The 25,533-nt window shown below is 33.2% G+C and overlaps 1 protein-coding gene across 3 annotated transcripts in view; it reads right to left on the bottom strand.

Moving 5' to 3' along the window:
• Nucleotides 1-25,533, bottom strand: part of LOC113076066 (MAM domain-containing glycosylphosphatidylinositol anchor protein 2) — a 75,421-nt gene that overhangs the window by 25,304 nt on the left and 24,584 nt on the right. Inside the window, exons 4-7 of one of the 3 annotated variants that reach the window (XM_026248729.1) lie at nucleotides 24,316-24,448; nucleotides 23,917-24,186; nucleotides 11,442-11,771; nucleotides 3,518-3,838 (exon numbers count right to left, since the gene is read on the bottom strand). In XM_026248729.1, coding sequence (XP_026104514.1) covers nucleotides 3,518-3,838; nucleotides 11,442-11,771; nucleotides 23,917-24,186; nucleotides 24,316-24,448 — 1,054 coding nt within the window. Of the gene's footprint in view, nucleotides 1-3,517; nucleotides 3,839-11,441; nucleotides 11,772-23,916; nucleotides 24,187-24,315; nucleotides 24,455-25,533 lie in introns of all 3 variants that reach the window. The other 2 variants (XM_026248730.1, XM_026248727.1) reach the window with 2 other exon arrangements.

Genomic DNA, 25,533 nt, shown 5'->3' on the forward strand with positions numbered 1-25,533 from the left:
ACATCAGTCAAAACAGAAAACGTTCTATTTTTATTTGTGTACCTTTAAAATAACAGTGAAATGTTGTGCTTTTGTAAAATAAAGAAAACGAACAAAACGCACTTGCAATGAAATGAAGGAAAACTGAAAGAAAATACTGAATACTCATCACACATACATGAGCAATACATCTGTAGAAACCTTGAATTGTTTAAGGTATATTACATTAATTACATTATGTAAGTTACTTTGGAATATAAATCAGAGCATATTTCAGAATATAAAAAACGCTACTTGTACTTTAGAAAATATGGTATGTACAAATGATATAGAAGTAATTTTATAAGAGTGAAGTTTGAAAGTTTTAAGACAGACAGCTCTGAAAAGCTTCAGAACTAGCCGAGCAACAAACCAAGCAGTGTGTTGTCAGATAAAGACTGAATCTGTAATGTGGAGTAACGGCGTCTGAAGTGAGTCCAGTTCCTCGTCCTTGACAAACATGCTTTCAGAAAGTACAGGACGTGTTCCTGATCACACATCTCAAACACACTCACATTCAGAGAAACAGGATAGACCTCGTGTGACTCACAACTTGCCGCTTTCAATATCAAGCCATAATGGATGCGATTATGTAGCTCTTGAGATTCATTCATGGTGATTCAAAGCACAGCTTGTAAAACTGTTTACTTGCACAAAAACACTGATACCTACCCACAAATCTGGACAATCTCTATTTTATTTATAAAAAATAAATACAAAATAAACCAGTCTTACATCTAGTCCTACAGTCTGACCCAACAGCCCTAGAAAAAAATAAACACTGAAACTACTCACAATCAAGATATTTTGAGCATCTTTTGTATAGTTTAAATATACTTACAAATATATTTAACACGTTATGAAAAACAAATAATGTTTTTCTTGGACTGAATATATGGAGGGAAAAACATTTTTAAATTTAAATAATTTTAAATTATATATATATATAAAAAATTTAACAAAAAAGACTATAAATATAAAAATAGATTTAGTTCTGTTAACGCAAACCAAAAATATTAAATATTGGTTTGGAAAACTGAAATCCAGATAAAATAAAGTATAAATATTAGATGAAAAACGTAACTTAAAAAAATATATATTGGAAGCTAGCTGAAATAATAATAATAATAAATAATAATAAAATAAATCTGTATAAATGTATAAAGATATGAATAAATACAATTATATAAAAAAGGTAGTTTTAGTTTGGTTAAAATCATTTTGAATACTAAAAAAATATTAGAAATTACAAATCTTGCTTAGGAAACCAGCTTAAATTTAAGTACTAAAATTATTAAAACTGAAGACATTGTAAAATATGTTCATCAGAACTGAAACTTTGAATATTTACCAGATTTTTCTGGTAAAAGCGTAAAAGTTGAGCACATATATTTATAATAACTTAGGAGATAAAAACACTTAGGAAAAAAAAAAATGAATTGAATTATTGGAGCTAAATTGCAGTATTTAATATTTAATTCATAAAAAAGAAGCAAATAAAATGACTCCCTGGGATGTTTGTGAACACTATTAAGTGAAGATTTATTTAGTTAGTAGTGACACGACACAACTTGTTACAATGCAACACACCAACAGCAGGGTATATACAGTGTACAGTATGCTAGAAATATTCATAATAACGCTTTCATCTGAGTCACAGTCATGAATCTTCATGAAGAATCACTAAATCTCCAGACATGAACAAAATCGAGATTGCTCCAGAAAACGGACACATCATCAGTAGTGTACTTCTTCTGAGTGCATGAAGGATAAACGTGGATGCTTGCTGTGACTCAGGAAAGCCATTCTCATCACGTTCACACGTTCAGCTCAACGTCACACCAGAGACGCTTTATCTCTCAGCGTGATTTCACACCGCAAACACACCTCCACCTCCCTGAAGATTTCCACAGACTGAAGCCCGAGCGCCTAAACGTTCACTTCAAATCTGAGTGAGTTTAAGACTGCATACATCAGCGCATAGCCAGGGAATCAGCTAAATAACTTTATAATTCTTTAAATTAGCAGAAAGATAGACATCAGTCAAAACAGGAAACGTACCTTTAAAATAATGTTGTGCTTTTGTAAAATAAAGAAAACGAACAAAACGCATTTGCAATGAAATGAAGGAAAACTGAAAGAAAATACTGCATACTTATCACACATACATGAGCAATACATCTGTAGAAACCTTGAATTGTTTAAGTTATATTACATTAATTACATTATGTAAGTTACTTTGGAATATAAATCAGAGCATATTTCAGAATATAAAAAAGCTACTTGTACTTTATAAAATATGGTATGTACAAATGATATAGAAGTAATTTTATAAGAGTGAAGTTTGAAAGTTTTAAGACAGACAGCTCTGAAAAGCTTAAAAACTAGCCAAGCAACAAACCAAGCAGTGTGTTGTCAGATAAAGACTGAATCTGTAATGTGGAGTAACGGCGTCTGAAGTGAGTCCAGTTCCTTGTCCTTGACAAACATGCTTTCAGAAAGTACAGGACGTGTTCCTGATCACACATCTCAAACACACTCACATTCAGAGAAACAGGATAGACCTCGTGTGACTCACAACTTGCCGCTTTCAATATCAAGCCATAATGGATGCGATTATGTAGCTCTTGAGATTCATTCATGGTGATTCAAAGCACAGCTTGTAAAACTGTTTACTTGCACAAAAACACTGATACCTACCCACAAATCTGGACAATCTCTATTTTATTTATAAAAAATAAATACAAAATAAACCAGTCTTACATCTAGTCCTACAGTCTGACCCAACAGCCCTAGTAAAAAATAAACACTGAAACTACTCACAATCAAGATATTTTGAGCATCTTTTGTATAGTTTAAATATACTTACAAATATATTTAACACGTTATGAAAAACAAATAATGTTTTTCTTGGACTGAATATATGGAGGGAAAAACATTTTTTTTTTTTTTATTAAACAAACAATGGGCAAAAATATATTGGTATAAAATATATTTACATAAATATATTTTGAATATATTTTAGTAGCAAAAAAAGTTTTGTTGGTCAATTTTGTATATTTTGAAATATATTTAAAAATACATTTTAAAATATATATTTTTTGGCATATTGGTATGTTTACAGTTATTATAGACAAAAAAGATATGGAGGGCAAAGTATATTTTTAAATGGTTCTAAAATATACATTTATATGTAACAAATATATTTTCAAAAATATTTCACAAATATATTAATAGAAAATATATTTACCTAAATATATTCTGAAACAGATTTTACCAAAACATTTTTTTATATATATATATATATTCAGTATACTCAAATAAATATATTTTGAAACAGATTTCAGTAAAAATAAATGTTGTATATTTTGAAATTTTGAGATTTTTAATTGTAAAATGAGACTTGATGGGGACCTTTTGCTGTGAATGGTTTGATTGGGTGGACGTTCATGTTGTTATTGACATGAAGACATTTGGACAGGGATTGAGGAGCACTTACAGCGCACGATGAGCTCGATCACAGCTTCTCTGGGCTTGACGTTGAAGCCGTTGTACTGGCTGGTCTGGCAGCGGTAGGATCCGCTCATCTCTCGCGACACGTTAACGATGCGCAGAACGCCGTCGTAGGTCTCCGTCTGCATGCTGCCGTCCGGCATCGGCGCCTCCTTATCCGCCCGAGACCACAGGATGATGGGCTTGGGTTTCCCTGAAACAAGGCACTCCAGCTCCACCGTGTCTCCCTCCCGCACCGCCATCGGAGACTTGCCCCGCGGTACGGTCAGGTTCGGAGGAACTAAGAAAGAGAAAAACAGAGGAGGGACTGATACGGGGCTCTAGAAAGGCAGCAGACGGGGTCGTAGAAGATGGTCAAGACCTGAGTGTGTGTTTATGAGCGAAACACAATCTGTGCTGGATTCGGGATGGAAAATCAAACGAACAAATGATGGAAAACAAGTCGATCAAACAGCAATGCCACTAAATGCTTTAGTGGTTCCCAACAGCATGCATCTTACAGTTTTTCTCAATTGCTACCACACAATTCACCATCAACTAGAAACACAATCTCAAAACTACACACCAATTTGAACCAAAACTACAAACTTCCAGGTCACAATCAAATACTTTAGTCAAAAACCAAAAACTCAAACATTGTCCTCAGATGACACACTTACACTACTTCACTGCCTAGAGAACACTAGTGAGGTCACTTCAAAACACTGTTACAATAACCTCATTTTGAAAACATGAATCCTTTTGCAAGTCAATGACTCTTACAGTATAGACATAAATAGAGCGGTGCAGATACAGTAAAAATCAGCAATAAACTTTAAATGTTTACCGTCATTACACTACTGTAAAGAGATCTTACAGTAGATCAAAAGCACTAGAAGAGAAAAGTAATACTGTATATATTAAATATACAGTAAACAAACATTGGAATATACTTTCAGTTACTGTACAGTAATAAACAATGAATTAACAAATAAATAAATGCATAAATCAGAAACGTGTGTGTGTTTTGAGAACTGTATTAACTGTTTGTAGTGTGTTAGAAATCAAGAAAAACTGTATATAAAATATTAACTGAAAAAAGTCTATATATATTACATATAGCTGAAAAAAGTTTAAAAAAATTATTGAATTAACTTATTTAATTTCAAATAATATAAATGTTTTTATGTAGCTAAAATGTTCACGTTTTTAAAATTTAGTGTTTTTTATGTTTGATTTCTTGAAATTAAATATATTTAAGATTTTTTTATATTTTAGTTATTTTTATTTTATTTCAAATAATGAAAATGTTATGTTGCAGCTAACTGAATTGAAATATTTAAGTGTTTTAATTTTATTTTATTTCAAATATGACATTTTTATGTTGCTGTGGCAACTATTTGAAATAAAAAGTTTGTTTTTATATTTTATTTTATTTTTATTTTGTCTATAATAAAAAAAAAGAAATTATGTTACCACTGTAAATATTTGGAATAAAATATAGTAAATAATTTATTTTGTTATTGTTATTATCTTATTTTAGTTCATTTAAATGTTCTTATGATCAAAATCTTTTCAAGCTTCTAAACTTTTCAGACTTGTTCAGATGTAGTGACGAGTTCCTTCAGCGTTTCTGAAGGATTGGAATTAAATCATCTCCCGCTGTCTTTTATACTTTCGTTTCTATCGGCATAAACTCAGTAAATTGTAGAAATCCTTCAGCTGTCGCTCTGTGTGAGGAGATAAAAGCGCTGCATTCAGGACTGAAGCCTCGACACGTCTGACGAGACAAAAATAAATAAATAAATAAAGCTGCAGGGTCCTCGGAGACGAGGGAAATGACATCACGTCCGCATCGCCATGGCAACACATCAGCGAATCAAAGAAACATCAAAGAATCTCATCGAAACATTTCACCGACATGTCAAACAACACAGCTTAAAGAAAATGAAGCATATTTGCATTATTTTGACAGTAATCCTCAAAATGCCATTCATTTAAACATTTTACAATTATGTATCTTCAGATTGTTTCTTATGTTTCAGATATAAGTATTATGTTTTTTTCTCACTAATGTAATGCAGATTATTTGCAATATAAAAAAAAATCATTATATAGCAATTTTACGAGTCTATAATCCATACTTCCTCCAGTGAAAAAGTGCATCAGCCGTTTTCTCTCACATATTAGTCTAAACGCTGCTTGATCTGTGCAGATTTCTCTCCTGATTCAGACCAGAACACTTTTTCACTGGAGGAAGTGTTATTCTGGATTATAGACTCTATGTGTTTGAGTTAAAATCATCTTAATGCTGGATGTGTTTCAGGTTTTGTCTTCTCCAGATGTTCACTGATGGACTGTGGATTATTGGGATGTTTTTATCAGACTCTCGTTCTGACGGCACCCATTCACTTTGCAGAGATGCTGATGCAATACTACATTTTTCCAAATCTTGATGGACAAACAAAACGACAGTAGAAATGTTTTCCGGTCTCTTCCCAGCAGAAGCAGCTGAAGCTGTGGATCGTTAAGAGCTTCCTTAGTTTCACTCCAGCAGATAAATGAAAAGGAATTCAAAGCATGGAGAAGTAATAGTTCGATTTGTCTCTCTGATAAATTCAGGAGTCACTCTAAAGGACGAAGCGAGCGTGAGGCTGATTGAACGTGTGCAAGCGCTGCTATCTGAGCCGTCCTCTCCGAGTCCTCATTATCAGCACATTTAAATGTAACGACTAATGTGAAGATTAATTGCTCGGCTGCAGATAGAAGTGTCTTCTCTGTCTCTCTCTCTCTGTCTCTCTGTCTCTCTGTCTCTCTCTCTCCCTGTCTCTCTCTCTCGTGCTACAGCTTCATTAACACTTGAGCAGAATGAAGATGGATTGTGTTTTAGCTCTGCCATTCCACGCGTTTCCTCATTATTTAATCCTTCTGCTATCGGAGGAGAACATCTCAGCACACGCCTCCTGAATAAATCATTAACTGCACAGTTTCAACTAAAGAAGCGAATCTAGCAGCTAATGAGCGAGAAAAACACTGGTTTGTGTAAGAAGTGACCAAGATTATGGAAGGGAGCTCAGCTTAAGAAGCAGGGTCATAACTAAAACCAAAACTATTATAAATAATTTCTTGAAATAAAATAGAATATTATATATATATATAAATTAATTTAGAAGACCAAAGGAATTAAAAATAAATAATACATAGATAAATAAATAAATGTAATGATAGGAAAATAAACCAATAAATGACTCGATAAAAAAAATAAAAAAAATCTTGAATTAGTTTTTTTCCCCACCTTTTTCATTCATTTATAATGCCCTGTATTTGTACATTTATTTTTATTATTTTTAACTTATTTATTTTTGAACTTTCATTTTGTAAAATTATTTTTTTTCATGTGTTTATCCAATGACTTTACACATTGGCAGAAATATCTAAATAAATAAATGATGTTACGCAGGAGAGTCAGAGGCATTCGGATTCAATTGCAGCATTTATTCAACAGAATGGTTCGACAGGCAGAGTTCAGGAATGGAGTCAGGTGTGTCAGGGATATCCAGAATCATAAACAGTAACGAGCAGAGATCGGGGCAGGCAGCAGAGAATCAGAGTCGAAATACACAATCCAAAGGTCAGACACGGAAAAACAGGGAAACCACTCGGAAATGTAAGACGGGGCTAAACAAGTCTTCGCAAAGCGTCTGTGTGTGAGTGCTGCTTATATGTGTGTGTAAATGAGGTGCAGGTGTGGCAAGGAGATTAGCTGATGAATGAGGTGCAGGTGCGGCAAGGTGATAGTGATGTAGTGACTCATGGGAGATGTAGTTTGGGTGTGGTGCAACAGTATGAGAGGTGCTTGTGTGTAAATGAGGTGCAGGTGTGTCAAGGAGATCAGCTGATGAATGAGGTGCAGGTGTGGCTAGGTGATAGTGATGTAGTGACTCATGGGAGATGTAGTTTGGGTGTGGTGCAACAGTATGAGAGGTGCTTGTGTGTAAATGAGGTGCAGGTGTGTCAAGGAGATCAGCTGATGAATGAGGTGCAGGTGTGGCTAGGTGATAGTGATGCAGTGACTCATGGGAGATGTAGTTCGGGTGTGGTGCAACATTATGAGAGGTGCTAGTGTGCAAGTGATGATATAGTGACATCTGGTGGTTGATGGGTGGAATGGTCCTGAGTGAGCTAATGATTGTGACAAATACATTGTATTATTAATGAATGAATGAAAAAAATAAATGTAATTACAAATGAAAAAAAGTAAAATAAATATAAAATATAAATCAAATTATAAATAAATAAATAAATAAATAAATAAATGAATGAATGAATGAATAAATGAATAAATGAATGATTACCACCAGCAAATGTTAATAGATGTAGTTTTTATGTAAAGCACATTGATTGATTATTGTGTATAAACGTGTGTTGCAGTGCCAGAGCCCGTCTCTCAGCTCTCTCCAGATCTGGCAGTGTTTCTGTGCTGAAGGTCTGTTTCATTAACCACACCATCACCGGTCGACTGCAGGATGGAGGTGCGCTTGGCTCAAACACTGAATGTTCTGGGCTCGTTCTCAGCTGAAACACTTCCACAGCATGAATCCCTGTAATCTCCTCTAAACGCTTTTATTAGGAGTGCTTCAGAAGCGCCCGGTCCTGATAGAGGTCACCGAAACGACAAAACACGGACGGACAGGAGCTTCAGAGACAGACAGACGCTGGCAGATACTCAGACGTGAACTAAATACACACTATTCACTCATTAATTCATGTTCTTACTGTGGGTTATTCAAATAAAATAATTTAGTCTACCAGAGTCAGTCTAATGACTTTCCTTATTGGCTGATTTCACATCAGCATGAAACTAAACCACTGTGGTCTTCAGAAAACAAACAAACAAAAATAAATAAATAAATGAATGTATATATAAATAAATATAGTAAATATAATTACAAATAAATTACTTTTACTTATAAATACAATAATATTATAAAGAAATGTCAATAAACAGGCAAGAAATTATATATTTAAAATGTTAATAGATTGTTAATAGTTAATAGATTTATAAGTCATGTCATGTCATCGTATAAAAAAATGACACAAATAAAAATATAATTATTTATTTATTACATTTATTATAATAAGTGAATGAATGTATGAATAAATAAATAAATAAATAAATACTGTATATATATATATATATATATATATATATATATATATATATATATATATATATATATATATGCTTTAGGACATTCTGCTCAAAGCAGGTAGTGAACAAACTCTGAACAGAATCATCAATCTGAATATAATTTCACACATAAACGACTTCTTCTCGCTGTGATTCTGTAGGTTTAACAATCACTGTTGAGCAAGGCATGTCTGCTGGCGCTCTCACGGATCGATCTGATCATCCGAGATGGACGGAGGATAATGATAAACGACACAGGACTGTGGATGGAAGCTCATTGATCAAGTGTGACTCCTGATTACAGAGCAGCAGCTCATTTCTCTGAACTCCTGCACGCGATCTACACGGGAAAACACTACGGCTGGCCTCAAAGTCCTGCTAAAAGTGCACGTATGCTAATATACATTTTCATTTTTAAATAAACAAATAGTGAAAATAATAAATTATATTATAAATAAATAAATTCAAATGTAATAAAATTATTAATTTATTTAACATTTTTATTATAAAAATAATAACATTTAATCACATTATAAATTAATACATTTATTTACAAAATGTAAAAAAAATATTATAAATGAATGAATATGAATGAAAAATATATACAATTATTAAATTTAAATATATAATAATAAAATCCACTATAAATACATAAAACACTATAAACAATATAATATTATAATAATTGAATAAACAAAGTTACAGTTAAATGAATAATAAATACATGTAAATGAATTATATTGTGACCAGTGCTTTAAGTGGCCCAAAAGAGGTGTCGGTACTCTGTTAAAGCCAAAAAAGTTTTTTTGATGACTCCCCTCATCCCCTGAGGTAACAACAACTATATTGAAGGGCTTTTATATATAGCATTCAACAGACGACCTTAATAATAAATCCTTTTATTAGTTTGTGGATTTGCTTGAGCTACAAATAACTACTGAACATAAATAAAATGTGCAAAAGGATTTTGAAAAAATACCCTTAGAAAGAGCTACTGCATTCAAATTGACTCAAATGATTCGCGAACCCGCTCCGAACTCCCGAACTGATTCAAATGATTCGCGATCCCCAAACTGACTCAAATGATTCGCGAACCCGCTACGAACTCTCGAATTGATTCAAATGATTCGCGAACCCTCTACGAACTCTCGAATTGATTCAAATGATTCGCGAACCCGCTCCGAACTCCCGAACTGAATCAAATGATTCGCGATCCCCAAACTGACTCAAATGATTCGCGAACCCGCTACGAACTCTCGAATTGATTCAAATGATTCGCGAACCCTCTACGAACTCTCGAATTGATTCAAATGATTCGCGAACCCGCTCCGAACTCCCGAACTGATTCAAATGATTCGCGATCCCCAAACTGACTCAAATGATTCGCGAACCCGCTACGAACTCTCGAATTGATTCAAATGATTTGCAAACCCGCTCCGAACTCCCGAACTGATTCAAATGATTCGCGATCCCCAAACTGACTCAAATGATTCGCGAACCCGCTACGAACTCTCGAATTGATTCAAATGATTCGCGAACCCGCTCCGAACTCCCGAACTGAATCAAATGATTCACGATCCCCAAACTGACTCAAATGATTCGCGAACCCGCTACGAACTGTCGAATTGATTCAAATGATCCGCAAAGCCGCTCCGAACTCCCGAACTGACTCAAATGATTCGCGAACCCGCTCCGAACTCCCGAACTGGTTCAAATGATTCACGCTCCATACTCCAAACTAGGAAGAATTAGGAAGCGTGCATTGTGAAGGGTGCTCTGAAAAGCGGCAGCGCAGGCAAAGGATTAAAACCTCTATTAAAGCAGATGTCCAACTGAACGTACCGGTATGCTAAAAGCACGTTCTGGGCGCATGGAGAGATGGCGGTACTAATTACCAGTGCTTACTGGCCCACTTAAAGCACTGATTGTGACTAAGTAAATAAGATAATAAAATTCCATTATGAACAAATTAATTAAATATACAAAACAAAATGTAAAATTAAATATGTAATATTAAACTACCATAATAATTATAATAGAGAATAATTTGAAATTATAAATAAATAAAAATATTTACAAAATTAATAAATAGATAAGTAAATAATTATATCCATATAAATTTTAACTTTAAATAAATTCAATTCTACAATTCTATTATTAATGAATGAATGAATGAATTATATTATAAATAAATGAATGGATACATTTTAAATCATTTTAACTTATTAATATTATAAATAAATGAATGAAGAATGAGTGAATTAATAAATAAAAATTGTACAATTATGAAAAAATATAAAAATGGATGAACACATAAATAAAAATTAATACAAATTCAAAATTCAAAAAGAAAAAAATAAGTAGAAAAAACAATGTAACATGTAAATAATGTAATAATGTACAATTTTTACATTAAATAATAATGTTCACTTGGCATCACTGGGAAAACCTTGCTTTTAACATTTATTTTGAAGATTACAGGACAGAGCTAGAGCTTCTCTCAGATACATGAGCTTTCCGTATTTCCTGACATCTGATCTGCTTTGTGTGTGTGTGTGTCTTTGTGTGTGTGTGAGTGTGTGTGTGTGTGTGTGTATGTGTGTGTGTGTATGAGAGAGAGAGAGTGTGTGTGTGTGTGTGTGTGTGTGTGTGAGTGTGTGTGTGTGTGTGTGTGTGTGTGTGTGTGTGTGTGTGTGTGTGTGTGTGTGTGTGTGTGTGTGTGTGTGTGTGTGAGACTCACCAGTGGTGGAGGAGATGTTGACGTCGATGCTGATTTCGGGGATGGCTCCTCCTCTGAGAGCTGCTACACAGGTGTAGGTGCCGAAGTCGGTGAACTTGAGGTCGATGATGTCCAGGTTGGTGGTTCCGGGCGAGATGTCGGGGTCAGTCTGTGTGATGACCATGCGCTCGGAGCTGCGTAACGGCCGGCCGTTCTTCAGCCAGCTGAACTGCAGCTCCTCGGGCGGCGTGGCCTCCACCTGACACGAGATCTTCACCTCGCGGCCGATCTGGATGTTATCGTCGTTGTGGTACGGGTCCGGAGTGATCCAGAAGCGGCCCTTCTTCAGCGCTTAGCAAACACAGAAACGAGAAACACTCACAAACTAGCTCTTCAAGATCCTCAAACCGATAGTACTTGATCAGAAAATCTAAATACTGAAGTTAGAGAAGGGATAAACTTAAACTGAATCATTTTTTAATTCAGCTGAAATGAATTCAAACAGAACCATACTGAACAAAATCATAAACACAACACTTGCCCTCATTTTTCACGAGCTGAACTCAAAGAGCTAAGACTTTTTCTATGTACACAAAAGGCCTATTTCACAAACATTGTTCACAAATCTGTCTAAATCTGTGTTCGTGAGCATTTCTTCTTCGCTCGGATAACATTTGACATTTCAAGATGCTGATTAGACAGCATGATTATTGCACAGGTGTGAGGTGGATGGATTATCTCGATAAAGGAGATTTAAACAATTGTATGAGAAACTGAAAAAGTAAAAAAAAAGTATTTAGTGAAATGATGATCAGTCCATTGAGTTCACGTCTGTAGTGTGTGAATAACACATGAACACTGAGCGTCTGTCAATGTTGAGTCCACTGCAGTCTGCAAACACTCACTAGATAGTGTACTGCACTACAAAGAGCCGTTACACATCAGAAACACAACCTCTTCAACTTCACACAAACACTGCTTTCCCATCAGGACGTCCCGGGTTATGCATCTCCCAAGAGCTCTGAGTGGTGTTTGGGGACGGATTTGACTGGGTTTAACACAGGAACACAGAGCAGAAGGACACGAGGAGCTTCTGAGAGGAGGAGGACAGTCCTGAAGATGATTTAAACAGAAGCACGCTGCCGATGCATTATTGATGCTGCGGCCTTTGCTTTGATGTGTGTGTGACTGAACGCAGAAACACTCGTGCTTCCACAGCCAGACCAGATAAAAGCAGACGCTTATGAAACGCCGGGACACTCTGGATGCTAATGCAGAGTTATATGCCATTTAAATGCAATAAATAACTGATTGATTTGGCTATTTATTGCATTGCATTGTGACATTACATACATATATACACATAAAAACATAATGAAAATGTAGAATTAAAGTACTTATACACCATGTTTGAATTTATAATGCATTCATTTGCGATGAGAAATAGAAGGAAAGAAAAAATTCACACAACTGTCAAGACGTATTATAATAATGTGCTATATATATTCATCACTGGAGCTCAAAATGAAAAACCCCTTTCATGTTCACACTGTAGATATATATACGGCGCAGCTCATGTCAGACATTCTGGGAATAAATTCAAGAGTGAACATTATTATTCATTACAGGATCCAACATGTGATATATCTCTAATGCACCGAATGAAATGTGTTTCCAGCTGCATGAGTGATGGAGACGCTATCTATATCTGCACATGCTTTACTTCATCAAGATCTTCATCAAGATCTCACATGACTCAACACAAATGCACTTTATATTGTGTGAATATTAATAAAACAAACCACCGTGCCTTCAGCTAAGATGGATGGATATTCTTCCAACAGAACAACCTTGACTACACGAGTCCAGCTCTTTTCCAAACCCCAGAGAGCTGCTTCACTATAATAAAGTGGATCATTTCTATTTAAATTATTTTATATAATTTTAATTCACATATTAAATTAAATTTGGTAAATTATTGCTTTCATTATTATTTATATAAATTATGAAAAATATTATTAAATATTATGAATATTCTAAAATATTGTAATGTATTCTTTTATTTTAATAAAATGTTATTATTTTATGTCACAACACCAATATCTTTTCCTCCTAATTATGACTTTTAAATTTTTATGTAACTCAAATACTAAAAAATATCTTTGTCAGTGAACAAAGTAAACAAATGGTCGACTGATATTTATATGTTTTATGAATCATTTTATTAAACAAGTTGAAGGTTACCAGGAAAGCTATGTAATTATTTAGTATGTGCACATTCATTATTAATCATATGTATAATATATGATGAAAACGGCTTCTTTTCTTGTCCTCTCACTTTGAAAGTTATGAGTCACATTTCATGAATCACGTCAACTGAAAGTGGTGAAATCAGACACGTTTATTAGTTTGCATCCCTGATTATTTTTGTCAGGTGTTTTACATTTCTATCGTAAAACAGCTGTAAGATATGAAATGTTTGGCTACTTACATTCCAAAAAACAACTAAATAATAAACTCTTAAAAAAATTAAAACATTTTTTTACTTAAACAATAAAAATTAAAACTAAATTAAAACCTTTTTGTTAACTGAAATTATAACAAAAACTAAAAGTGAATTTAAAATTGTTCATAAACTGAAATTATGCTAAAACATTAAAATATTTTCATTAATGGAAAAAAAACTGTATTACTATCCTTTTGATTAAATGAAACAAAACATTTTTGGTTAACTAAAATAAAAATAAAACACTAAATTAAAATCTTAATCTTAATAATAAAAACTGAAAAACTGAAACTAAACTGAAATAAATTGGCCATTAATTTTTATTTTAGATATTTAGTTTTTTTATAAAACCTTTGATACATTAAAATATCTTTGTCAGTGAACAAAGTAAACAAATGGTCGACTGATATTTATATGTTTTATGAATCATTTTATTAAACAAGTTGAAGGTTACCAGGAAAGCTATGTAATTATTTAGTATGTGCACATTCATTATTAATCATATGTATAATATATGATGAAAACGGCTTCTTTTCTTGTCCTCTCACTTTGAAAGTTATGAGTCACATTTCATGAATCACGTCAACTGAAAGTGGTGAAATCAGACACGTTTATTAGTTTGCATCCCTGATTATTTTTGTCAGGTGTTTTACATTTCTATCGTAAAACAGCTGTAAGATATGAAATGTTTGGCTACTTACATTCCAAAAAACAACTAAATAATAAACTCTTAAAAAAATTAAAACATTTTTTTACTTAATAAAAATTAAAACTAAATTAAAACCTTTTTGTTAACTGAAATTATAACAAAAACTAAAAGTGAATTTAAAATTGTTCATAAACTGAAATTATGCTAAAACATTAAAATATTTTCATTAATGGAAAAAAAACTGTATTACTATCCTTTTGATTAAATGAAACAAAACATTTTTGGTTAACTAAAATAAAAAATAAAACACTAAATTAAAATCTTAATCTTAATAATAAAAACTGAAAAACTGAAACTAAACTGAAATAAATTGGCCATTAATTTTTATTTTAGATATTTAGTTTTTTTATAAAACCTTTGATACATTAAAATACAACCAGAGACTGTGCTGATAAATATACATATTTTTAAATTATAAAGTGCAATAATATATGAATAAAATAAAATAAAATAAAATACATTATAAAATAAAACTCGGAAATGAATGCAACATTAACTGAAACGATAAAATCCTGAAAACCCTAACAAAAACTTAACTGTAAACATAAAATAAAATAAAACACAAATTAAAATAAATAACAATACAAAACTATAATAAATCTGGTTTACATGAAGTAGTTGTGGAGTATTGGATCACATCTTATGCTGCATTAAAATCATGATGCTTTGTATAACAACTAGTAGAAGCTCATTATAGAATATTGGGATTGAAATGTGAAATACAGAAACCCAGAGAGCTTTGAGTTCACATTAAATTAAATGACAATCAGACTTCATCTCCATCATTCACATAGAGACCAGCACTGTTACACAGCAACTAAAACTACCCCAGTGTCACCCAGAGAGGGATTTGAGAAATAATGTGATGAGTTTCTCTCCATCCACCGTCCAGAGCAGCTGACCTGACCGATCGCTCATCTGTGGTCATGTGACTGTCCTTGTGTCTTTCTAACGAGGCCGTTCATAACGAGCGTGTGTGACGGGACAGATGGCATCTCTACCTGAGCCGTGACTTTACTCAAGGAGATGCACCTGAGGAGGAACCATTCCCAGAGAGATTCAGCTGACACACACACACACACGTCTCCACAGATGGAAAGTCCTGCTGCTCAGTCTCGATCTGCTCCACAGTGAATGTGACGACGGTCGTTCACATGTTGACTAACAAGCTGCACACGAGCATCACCTGATCACACGGTGCACGGTGATGCGTTTTATTTTATACAGTCTATGGTTTTATGTAGCAAAAAATAAAATAAATACTGATTCTGAATAAGCTATGATCAGTGCATCACTAATTAAAAATAAAATAAATAAAGGGCCTCCAATTGGAAGTACAATCTGGGATGTCTTTTTCTATAAATTCTTCAATAGGTATATCTTGTCATTCATAAAAGCTAAGGTCAGGGATCTTGGGCTTAAAAAAGTTGGTGACCACTGCTATAGGAAACAAGTCTGTTCCCCGAACTAGCAAATACAAAAAAAAAAAAAGCAATTTAATTGATGTTCAACAAATAAAAAACCAATGCCTGAAGAAAACAAAACTAGAGGTATTTCATATTGCATGGAGGGAAAGTACTTCCTCCTACAGAAAAGCTCTAAAAACTGCTAGATCTACTTACTTTTCCGACCCTTTTAGAGATCAAATTGTGAGAGGTGCTTCCAGAAGCCATAAAAAACTGAATAAAATTCTCTTTACTCTTAGTCGCAGGAAATAAATAATATTTTTCATTATTGTCATTTAAAATAAATAAATAAATAACATTACTGTTATGTAAAATAAGTAAAGCATTACTGCTTAATAAAAAATAATAATAATAAAAGATCTTTGATGTTTATGCATTTTACTTCAATTAAATAAACAATTCATAATTTAAACAAATACTAATAATATAATATAATAATAATAAAATAAATACATGCATTAATTAAATACATTTTTGTTACTATTATTTAAAATAAAAGAAATAAATTCCATTTATTTTTACTCATTCTAGATAAATAAATTCAATTATATTATGCATAAACAAAACTTGAAACATATTACTTAAATGTTTAGGTATTTTTTTAGCTGACACTAAGATTCAATAAAATTTATTTGTGCCCATTATAAACGTAATTTATTTTACAATATTTCAGAAAAATGCAATAATTTCCCAAAAGATGATTTCAAATAAGTAACAAGCTGCTGTCAGATGACGGCATTGAAACACTAAATATTAATATACAACAAAATAAATTACAGCAATTAAATTACATACAATATCAATGGATTCAGTTCATGTAGAAAAAGGGAGTGTAAATGCAGTAGATCAGTGATTCTTCTGTAAAAGCCATCTGATTACGGAGCGACCGAAGGAAAATAGAGGAGAACAAGAGCTCTGTGTCAGCCAAACGCTGCAAACTGACCCACTTTTGGAAAGGAGAACGGATCCTATAATCCAGAGCAGGATCATGATGGAGGGCCTCTGGCGTGCCAAGAGCATGCTGGGATACTGGAGGAACAGGCCACAGCCAAAGTCACAGCAGGCTGTGGAGTAAAGCATCCATCTGCTGAACACAGACGAAACTGACGGGGGTTTTCAAGGACTAGTGTGACAAACAAACATAAACACACACATACACGTGCGTGCAGGTTCCCTCGTTAGCCAGAAACCACAATCATCTACAGTCCAGGCATTCCAACACTAAAGTTTGCAAAGCGTTTGCGACCACGTCAAGAACCTTTAACAAAAAAACAAAACAAAAAAACAAACAAAAAGTAAAAAACAAAAGTAAATATTCCTTATATATATATTTCCAAAAGTGGGTCAGTTTGCAGCATATATATGACTGTAATGACTGTTTTGTAAAATGGTATTACTACAAAAATGGGAAATTAATAAGAATGAATGTCTCTATGCAAATTTTTTTTAACAAATCTTATTTTATTTTTATTTATTTATTCAATAAACCGAATGATCCTAATTATAATCCTTTACTTTCATAAAAACAGGCACAAACGTTTGCACAAATATTTTTGGCCAGTACAACTAATTCTATTAATTCTACTGTTTCTACTGTAACACCATGTATTTGTATGTGTGTGTGTGTATATATATATATATATATATTCATTTGTTCATTCAAATTTTTTCTTAGCCTAAGTTTGCATTAATGAGAATATAGCACAAAATATGCTTTTATGGTGAAATATGCCTGAGAATTTCTTCAGGCCATGTTTCATGAGATTCACCTAAATTACTTAATTCTAATGGTGCCTAATAATCATTTCGGCTGTAATGTGCCAAAAGCAAAAGGTAAAAGGCATGAGATCTATGCATTTGATTTTATTGAAAAAATTTATTTTAGTTTTGCATATTTTTTTTATATTTTAAAACAGACTGACAGACAAAGTGTAACAGACATATTGTACAAAATATGATACTGTATAAATGATATGCATTTTGCCCTTGTGATTTTGGGGAAAATAAGGCCTGAAAATGTCATGAAAGGTTCTGAGATTCACTCAAAGGACCTGACAGTAATGTGCCTGTAATAATGTAATAATGACCTGACAGTAATGTGCCAAGCGCTCTGAGATTAATCTGATCGACAGTCTCATGCTAACAGACTGAAAGAGCCGCCAGGAACATCATCAGCTTCACAATTCAGAGCAAAAAGCCATTAAACTTCACTCCTGGACATCAGACACACAGCTGGAGGACTGAACGTGTGAAGAGCACAGGAAACACAACGCATATCATCTGCTATTGGTCAAACATCAGAGTAATCATTCAGACTGATTTTCAAAGTGGTTTGAAAGATTCATTGACACAAACTGATGAAAGAGCGATTCACAGATGAATCATAAGTGGTTTGAACGATTCATTGACACAAACTGATTAAAGAGCGATTCACAGATGAATCATAAGTGGTTTGAACGATTCATTGACACAAACTGATTAAAGAGCGATTCACAGATGAATCATAAGTGGTTTGAACGATTCATTGACACAAACTGACTAAAGAGCGATTAAGAAATTAATTATAAGTGGTTTGAACGATTCATTGACACAAACTGATTAAAGAGCGATTCACAGATGAATCATAAGTGGTTTGAACGATTCATTGACACAAACTGACTAAAGAGCGATTAAGAAATTAATTATAAGTGGTTTGAACGATTCATTGACACAAACTGACTAAAGAGCGATTCACAGATGAATCATAAGTGGTTTGAACGATTCATTGACACAAACTGACTAAAGAGCGATTAAGAAATTAATTATAAGTGGTTTGAACGATTCATTGACACAAACTGACTAAAGAGCGATTCACAGATGAATCATAAGTGGTTTGAAAGATTCATTGACACAAACTGATTAAAGAGCGATTCACAGATGAATCATAAGTGGTTTGAACGATTCATTGACACAAACTGATTAAAGAGCGATTCACAGATGAATCATAAGTGGTTTGAACGATTCATTGACACAAACTGACTAAAGAGCGATTAAGAAATTAATTATAAGTGGTTTGAACGATTCATTGACACAAACTGATTAAAGAGCGATTCACAGATGAATCATAAGTGGTTTGAATGATTCATTGACACAAACTGACTAAAGAGCGATTAAGAAATTAATTATAAGTGGTTTGAACGATTCATTGACACAAACTGACTAAAGAGCGATTCACAGATGAATCATAAGTGGTTTGAACGATTCATTGACACAAACTGACTAAAGAGCGATTAAGAAATTAATTATAAGTGGTTTGAACGATTCATTGACACAAACTGACTAAAGAGCGATTAAGAAATTAATTATAAGTGGTTTGAACGATTCATTGACACAAACTAACTAAAGAGCGATTCACAGATGAATCATAAGTGGTTTGAACGATTCATTGACACAAACTGACTAAAGAGCGATTCACAGATGAATCATAAGTGGTTTGAACGATTCATTGACACAAACTGACTAAAGAGCGATTAAAAAATTAATTATAAGTGGTTTGAACGATTCATTGACACAAACTGACTAAAGAGCGATTAAGAAATTAATTATAAGTGGTTTGAACGATTCATTGACACAAACTAAAGAGCGATTCACAGATGAATCATAAGTGGTTTGAATGATTCATTGACACAAACTGACTAAAGACCGATTCACAGATGAATCATAAGTGGTTTGAACGATTCATTGACACAAACTAAAGAGCGATTCACAGATGAATCACAAGTGGTTTGAATGATTCATTGACACAAACTGACTAAAGAGCGATTCACAGATGAATCCTAAATGGTTTGAAAGATTCATTGACACAAACTGACTAAAGAGCGATTCACAGATGAATCATAAGTGGTTTGAACGATTCATTGACACAAACTGACTAAAGAGTGATTTAGAAATTAATTATAAGTGGTTTGAATGATTCATTGACACAAACTGACTAAAGAGCGATTCACAGATGAATCACAAGTGGTTTGAATGATTCATTGACACAAACTGACTAAAGAGTGATTTAGAAATTAATTATAAGTGGTTTGAACGATTCATTGACACAAACTGACTAAAGAGCGATTAAGAAATTAATTATAAGTGGTTTGAACGATTCATTGACACAAACTGACTAAAGAGCGATTAAGAAATTAATTATAAGTGGTTTGAACGATTCATTGACACAAACTAAAGAGCGATTCACAGATGAATCATAAGTGGTTTGAAAGATTCATTGACACAAACTGACTAAAGACCGATTCACAGATGAATCATAAGTGGTTTGAACGATTCATTGACACAAACTAAAGAGCGATTCTCAGATGAATCACAAGTGGTTTGAACGATTCATTGACACAAACTGACTAAAGAACGATTCTCAGATGAATCACAAGTGGTTTGAACGATTCATTGACACAAACTGACTAAAGAGCGATTCTCAGATGAATCACAAGTGGTTTGAACGATTCATTGACACAAACTGACTAAAGAGCGATTCTCAGATGAATCACAAGTGGTTTGAACGATTCATTGACACAAACTGACTAAAGAGCGATTCACAGATGAATCATAAGTGGTTTGAACGATTCATTGACACAAACTGACTAAAGAGCGATTCACAGATGAATCATAAGTGGTTTGAACGATTCATTGACACAAACTGACTAAAGAGCGATTCACAGATGAATCATAAGTGGTTTGAACGATTCATTGACACAAACTGATTAAAGAGCGATTTGGAAATGAATCATAAGCCGTTTGAAAGATTCATTGACAAACTAAGTAAAAAGCGATTTAGAAATGAATCTTAAACGGTTTGGACAATTCATTGACACAAACTAAAGAGCAATTTAGAAATGAATCCTAAACTGTTTGAATGATTCAATGACACAAACTAACTAAAGAGCGATTCATAGATGAATCATAAGTGGTTTGAACGATTCATTGACACAAACTAACTAAAGAGCGATTCACAGTGGTTTGAACGATTCATTGACACAAACTGACTAAAGAGCGATTCACAGATGAATCATAAGTGGTTTGAACGATTCATTGACACAAACTGACTAAAGATCGATTTAGAAATTAATTATAAGTGGTTTGAACGATTCATTGACACAAACTGACTAAAGATCGATTCACAGATGAATCACAAGCGGTTTGAAACATTCATTGACACAAACTGACTAAAGAGCGATTAAGAAATTAATTATAAGTGGTTTGAACGATTCATTGACACAAACTAAAGAGCGATTCACAGTGGTTTGAACGATTCATTGACACAAACTAACTAAAGAGCGATTCACAGATGAATCATAAGTGGTTTGAACTATTCATTGACACAAACTGACTAAAGATCGATTTAGAAATTAATTATAAGTGGTTTGAACGATTCATTGACACAAACTGACTAAAGATCGATTCACAGATGAATCACAAGCGGTTTGAAACATTCATTGACACAAACTAACTAAAGAGCGATTAAGAAATTAGTTATAAGTGGTTTGAACGATTCATTGACACAAACTGACTAAAGAGCGATTCACAGATGAATCATAAGTGGTTTGAACGATTCATTGACACAAACTGACTAAAGAGCGATTAAAAAATTAATTATAAGTGGTTTGAACGATTCATTGACACAAACTGACTAAAGAGCGAATAAGAAATTAATTATAAGTGGTTTGAACGATTCATTGACACAAACTAAAGAGCGATTCACAGATGAATCATAAGTGGTTTGAATGATTCATTGACACAAACTGACTAAAGACCGATTCACAGATGAATCATAAGTGGTTTGAACGATTCATTGACACAAACTAAAGAGCGATTCACAGATGAATCACAAGTGGTTTGAATGATTCATTGACACAAACTGACTAAAGAGCGATTCACAGATGAATCCTAAATGGTTTGAAAGATTCATTGACACAAACTGACTAAAGAGCGATTCACAGATGAATCATAAGTGGTTTGAACGATTCATTGACACAAACTGACTAAAGAGTGATTTAGAAATTAATTATAAGTGGTTTGAATGATTCATTGACACAAACTGACTAAAGAGCGATTAAGAAATTAATTATAAGTGGTTTGAACGATTCATTGACACAAACTAAAGAGCGATTCACAGATGAATCATAAGTGGTTTGAAAGATTCATTGACACAAACTGACTAAAGACCGATTCACAGATGAATCATAAGTGGTTTGAACGATTCATTGACACAAACTAAAGAGCGATTCTCAGATGAATCACAAGTGGTTTGAACGATTCATTGACACAAACTGACTAAAGAACGATTCTCAGATGAATCACAAGTGGTTTGAACGATTCATTGACACAAACTGACTAAAGAGCGATTCTCAGATGAATCACAAGTGGTTTGAACGATTCATTGACACAAACTGACTAAAGAGCGATTCTTAGATGAATCACAAGTGGTTTGAACGATTCATTGACACAAACTGACTAAAGAGCGATTCACAGATGAATCATAAGTGGTTTGAACGATTCATTGACACAAACTGACTAAAGAGCGATTCACAGATGAATCATAAGTGGTTTGAACGATTCATTGACACAAACTGACTAAAGAGCGATTCACAGATGAATCATAAGTGGTTTGAACGATTCATTGACACAAACTGATTAAAGAGCGATTTGGAAATGAATCATAAGCCGTTTGAAAGATTCATTGACAAACTAAGTAAAAAGCGATTTAGAAATGAATCTTAAACGGTTTGGACAATTCATTGACACAAACTAAAGAGCAATTTAGAAATGAATCCTAAACTGTTTGAATGATTCAATGACACAAACTAACTAAAGAGCGATTCATAGATGAATCATAAGTGGTTTGAACGATTCATTGACACAAACTAACTAAAGAGCGATTCACAGTGGTTTGAACGATTCATTGACACAAACTGACTAAAGAGCGATTCACAGATGAATCATAAGTGGTTTGAACGATTCATTGACACAAACTGACTAAAGATCGATTTAGAAATTAATTATAAGTGGTTTGAACGATTCATTGACACAAACTGACTAAAGATCGATTCACAGATGAATCACAAGCGGTTTGAAACATTCATTGACACAAACTGACTAAAGAGCGATTAAGAAATTAATTATAAGTGGTTTGAACGATTCATTGACACAAACTAAAGAGCGATTCACAGTGGTTTGAACGATTCATTGACACAAACTAACTAAAGAGCGATTCACAGATGAATCATAAGTGGTTTGAACTATTCATTGACACAAACTGACTAAAGATCGATTTAGAAATTAATTATAAGTGGTTTGAACGATTCATTGACACAAACTGACTAAAGATCGATTCACAGATGAATCACAAGCGGTTTGAAACATTCATTGACACAAACTAACTAAAGAGCGATTAAGAAATTAGTTATAAGTGGTTTGAACGATTCATTGACACAAACTGACTAAAGAGCGATTCACAGATGAATCATAAGTGGTTTGAACGATTCATTGACACAAACTGACTAAAGAGCGATTAAAAAATTAATTATAAGTGGTTTGAACGATTCATTGACACAAACTGACTAAAGAGCGATTAAGAAATTAATTATAAGTGGTTTGAACGATTCATTGACACAAACTAAAGAGCGATTCACAGATGAATCATAAGTGGTTTGAAAGATTCATTGACACAAACTGACTAAAGACCGATTCACAGATGAATCATAAGTGGTTTGAACGATTCATTGACACAAACTGACTAAAGAGCGATTCTCAGATGAAGTGTAAAGTGAAGCTGACCTCTAACGATGATGGTGGTGGATTTCTTGGCCGGGTTGCCCACGTTGTTGCTGGCGATGCAGCTGTAGATGCCGGCGTCCTCCGAGGCGATGGCTGGCAGTGTGAGCGTCCCGTCCTTCATCAGACTCTTCTCCGGCAGAGATCCGGAGCTGAGGGTCCAGTTCAGGCTCGGCGTCGGCTCTCCTCCGGTGGTGATGCAGACCAGAGACACCGTCTGACCCGGATTCACCACGATCGGATCCTCCACCAGCAGCTTGATGGAGGCGGGAGCTGAAACCACAGCAAACACTGACCCTCATGTTTCAATTTTATATATATATATATAACTATTCATTATTATTTATTACTCAATACATTTCTTTTATTTATATTTCTATTATATTTGTAGAATATAATCACCAGTTTTGTTGGTGAGTCTGAAGACGACTCTGCGGTCGGCGATGCCGCACACGTTCCTGACGGAGGCGATGCAGCTGTAGTTGGCGTAGTCCTTGGGTCTCAGGTTCTTCAGCTTCAAGATCTTAGTTTCCCCCTGGAGCTCAGAGCGACAGACAGAGAGACGTGTGCAAATGTGTGCTCCACATCACATTCCTCTTTAATTCTTCATTCCCTATCATCTAGTTCAGTGGTTTTCAACCTGTCGGCCGCCAATTACTATTAAAAGAAATAATAATATTGTTCATATATGTAAAAATGCCTATCGTAACATTTTAACATCATTTCATATATATAATTAAATAAAAAATATATTAAACTTCCACTATTCGAGCTCGCTGATTGGTTTAAGGATAAACAGCCAATTTATCTTTTACAAATATATAAAATTTTATGAATAATAATTAACCTTATTTACACTTAATAATATTATATTCATACTAAATTTTATTATACAAATATTATTTTCTATATTTTATATTTATATTATGTTTTATATGTAATATTTCTTATATTATTTATTATTAATAATAATTTCATCATTTATAGAACCTTTTATATAATATATTATTTAAAACTAAATAATTTATGATATTTTTATGTTAAATATTTTATATATTATATTTTTATATTATATATTAATAATAATGTAATTATTTATTATATTTTCATATTATATATTATGTCATTTCTCATATCAAATACTATTGATAATAATATTTAATTATTTACTTGCTATTTTTACATTATATATTTAATATATAATATTTTTAAATAAGTGATTTTCAATAATTAAATTTATTATATTTTTATTATACATTTCATAGATAACATTTCTAATATATTATTATTATTATTAATATAACTGTTTATATTATATTTGTTTTTATAATATATATATATATATATATATATATATATATATATAAAACATTTAATTATTTTTATTTAATAATATGAAAAACCACAACCCCCAAAAAAAAAAAGAAAAAAAAAAAAATCAAATAGTTGAAGACATGGTTACAGGCTTGCTGGTGAGTCTTAACCAATGAGCTTTTCTCTCACGATGGGAACGGCGTTATCATCACCTCAGAACTCAAGCGGCCGGGTTTTCAAAGCGGCATTGTGCTGTAGTTTGATCTCACGACCCAGTTTCCAGATTCCCCATCCGAGGAGAATTCA

This window comes from Carassius auratus, unplaced genomic scaffold, assembly GCF_003368295.1.
Source record: "Carassius auratus strain Wakin unplaced genomic scaffold, ASM336829v1 scaf_tig00018493, whole genome shotgun sequence".
NCBI lineage: Eukaryota > Metazoa > Chordata > Actinopteri > Cypriniformes > Cyprinidae > Carassius > Carassius auratus.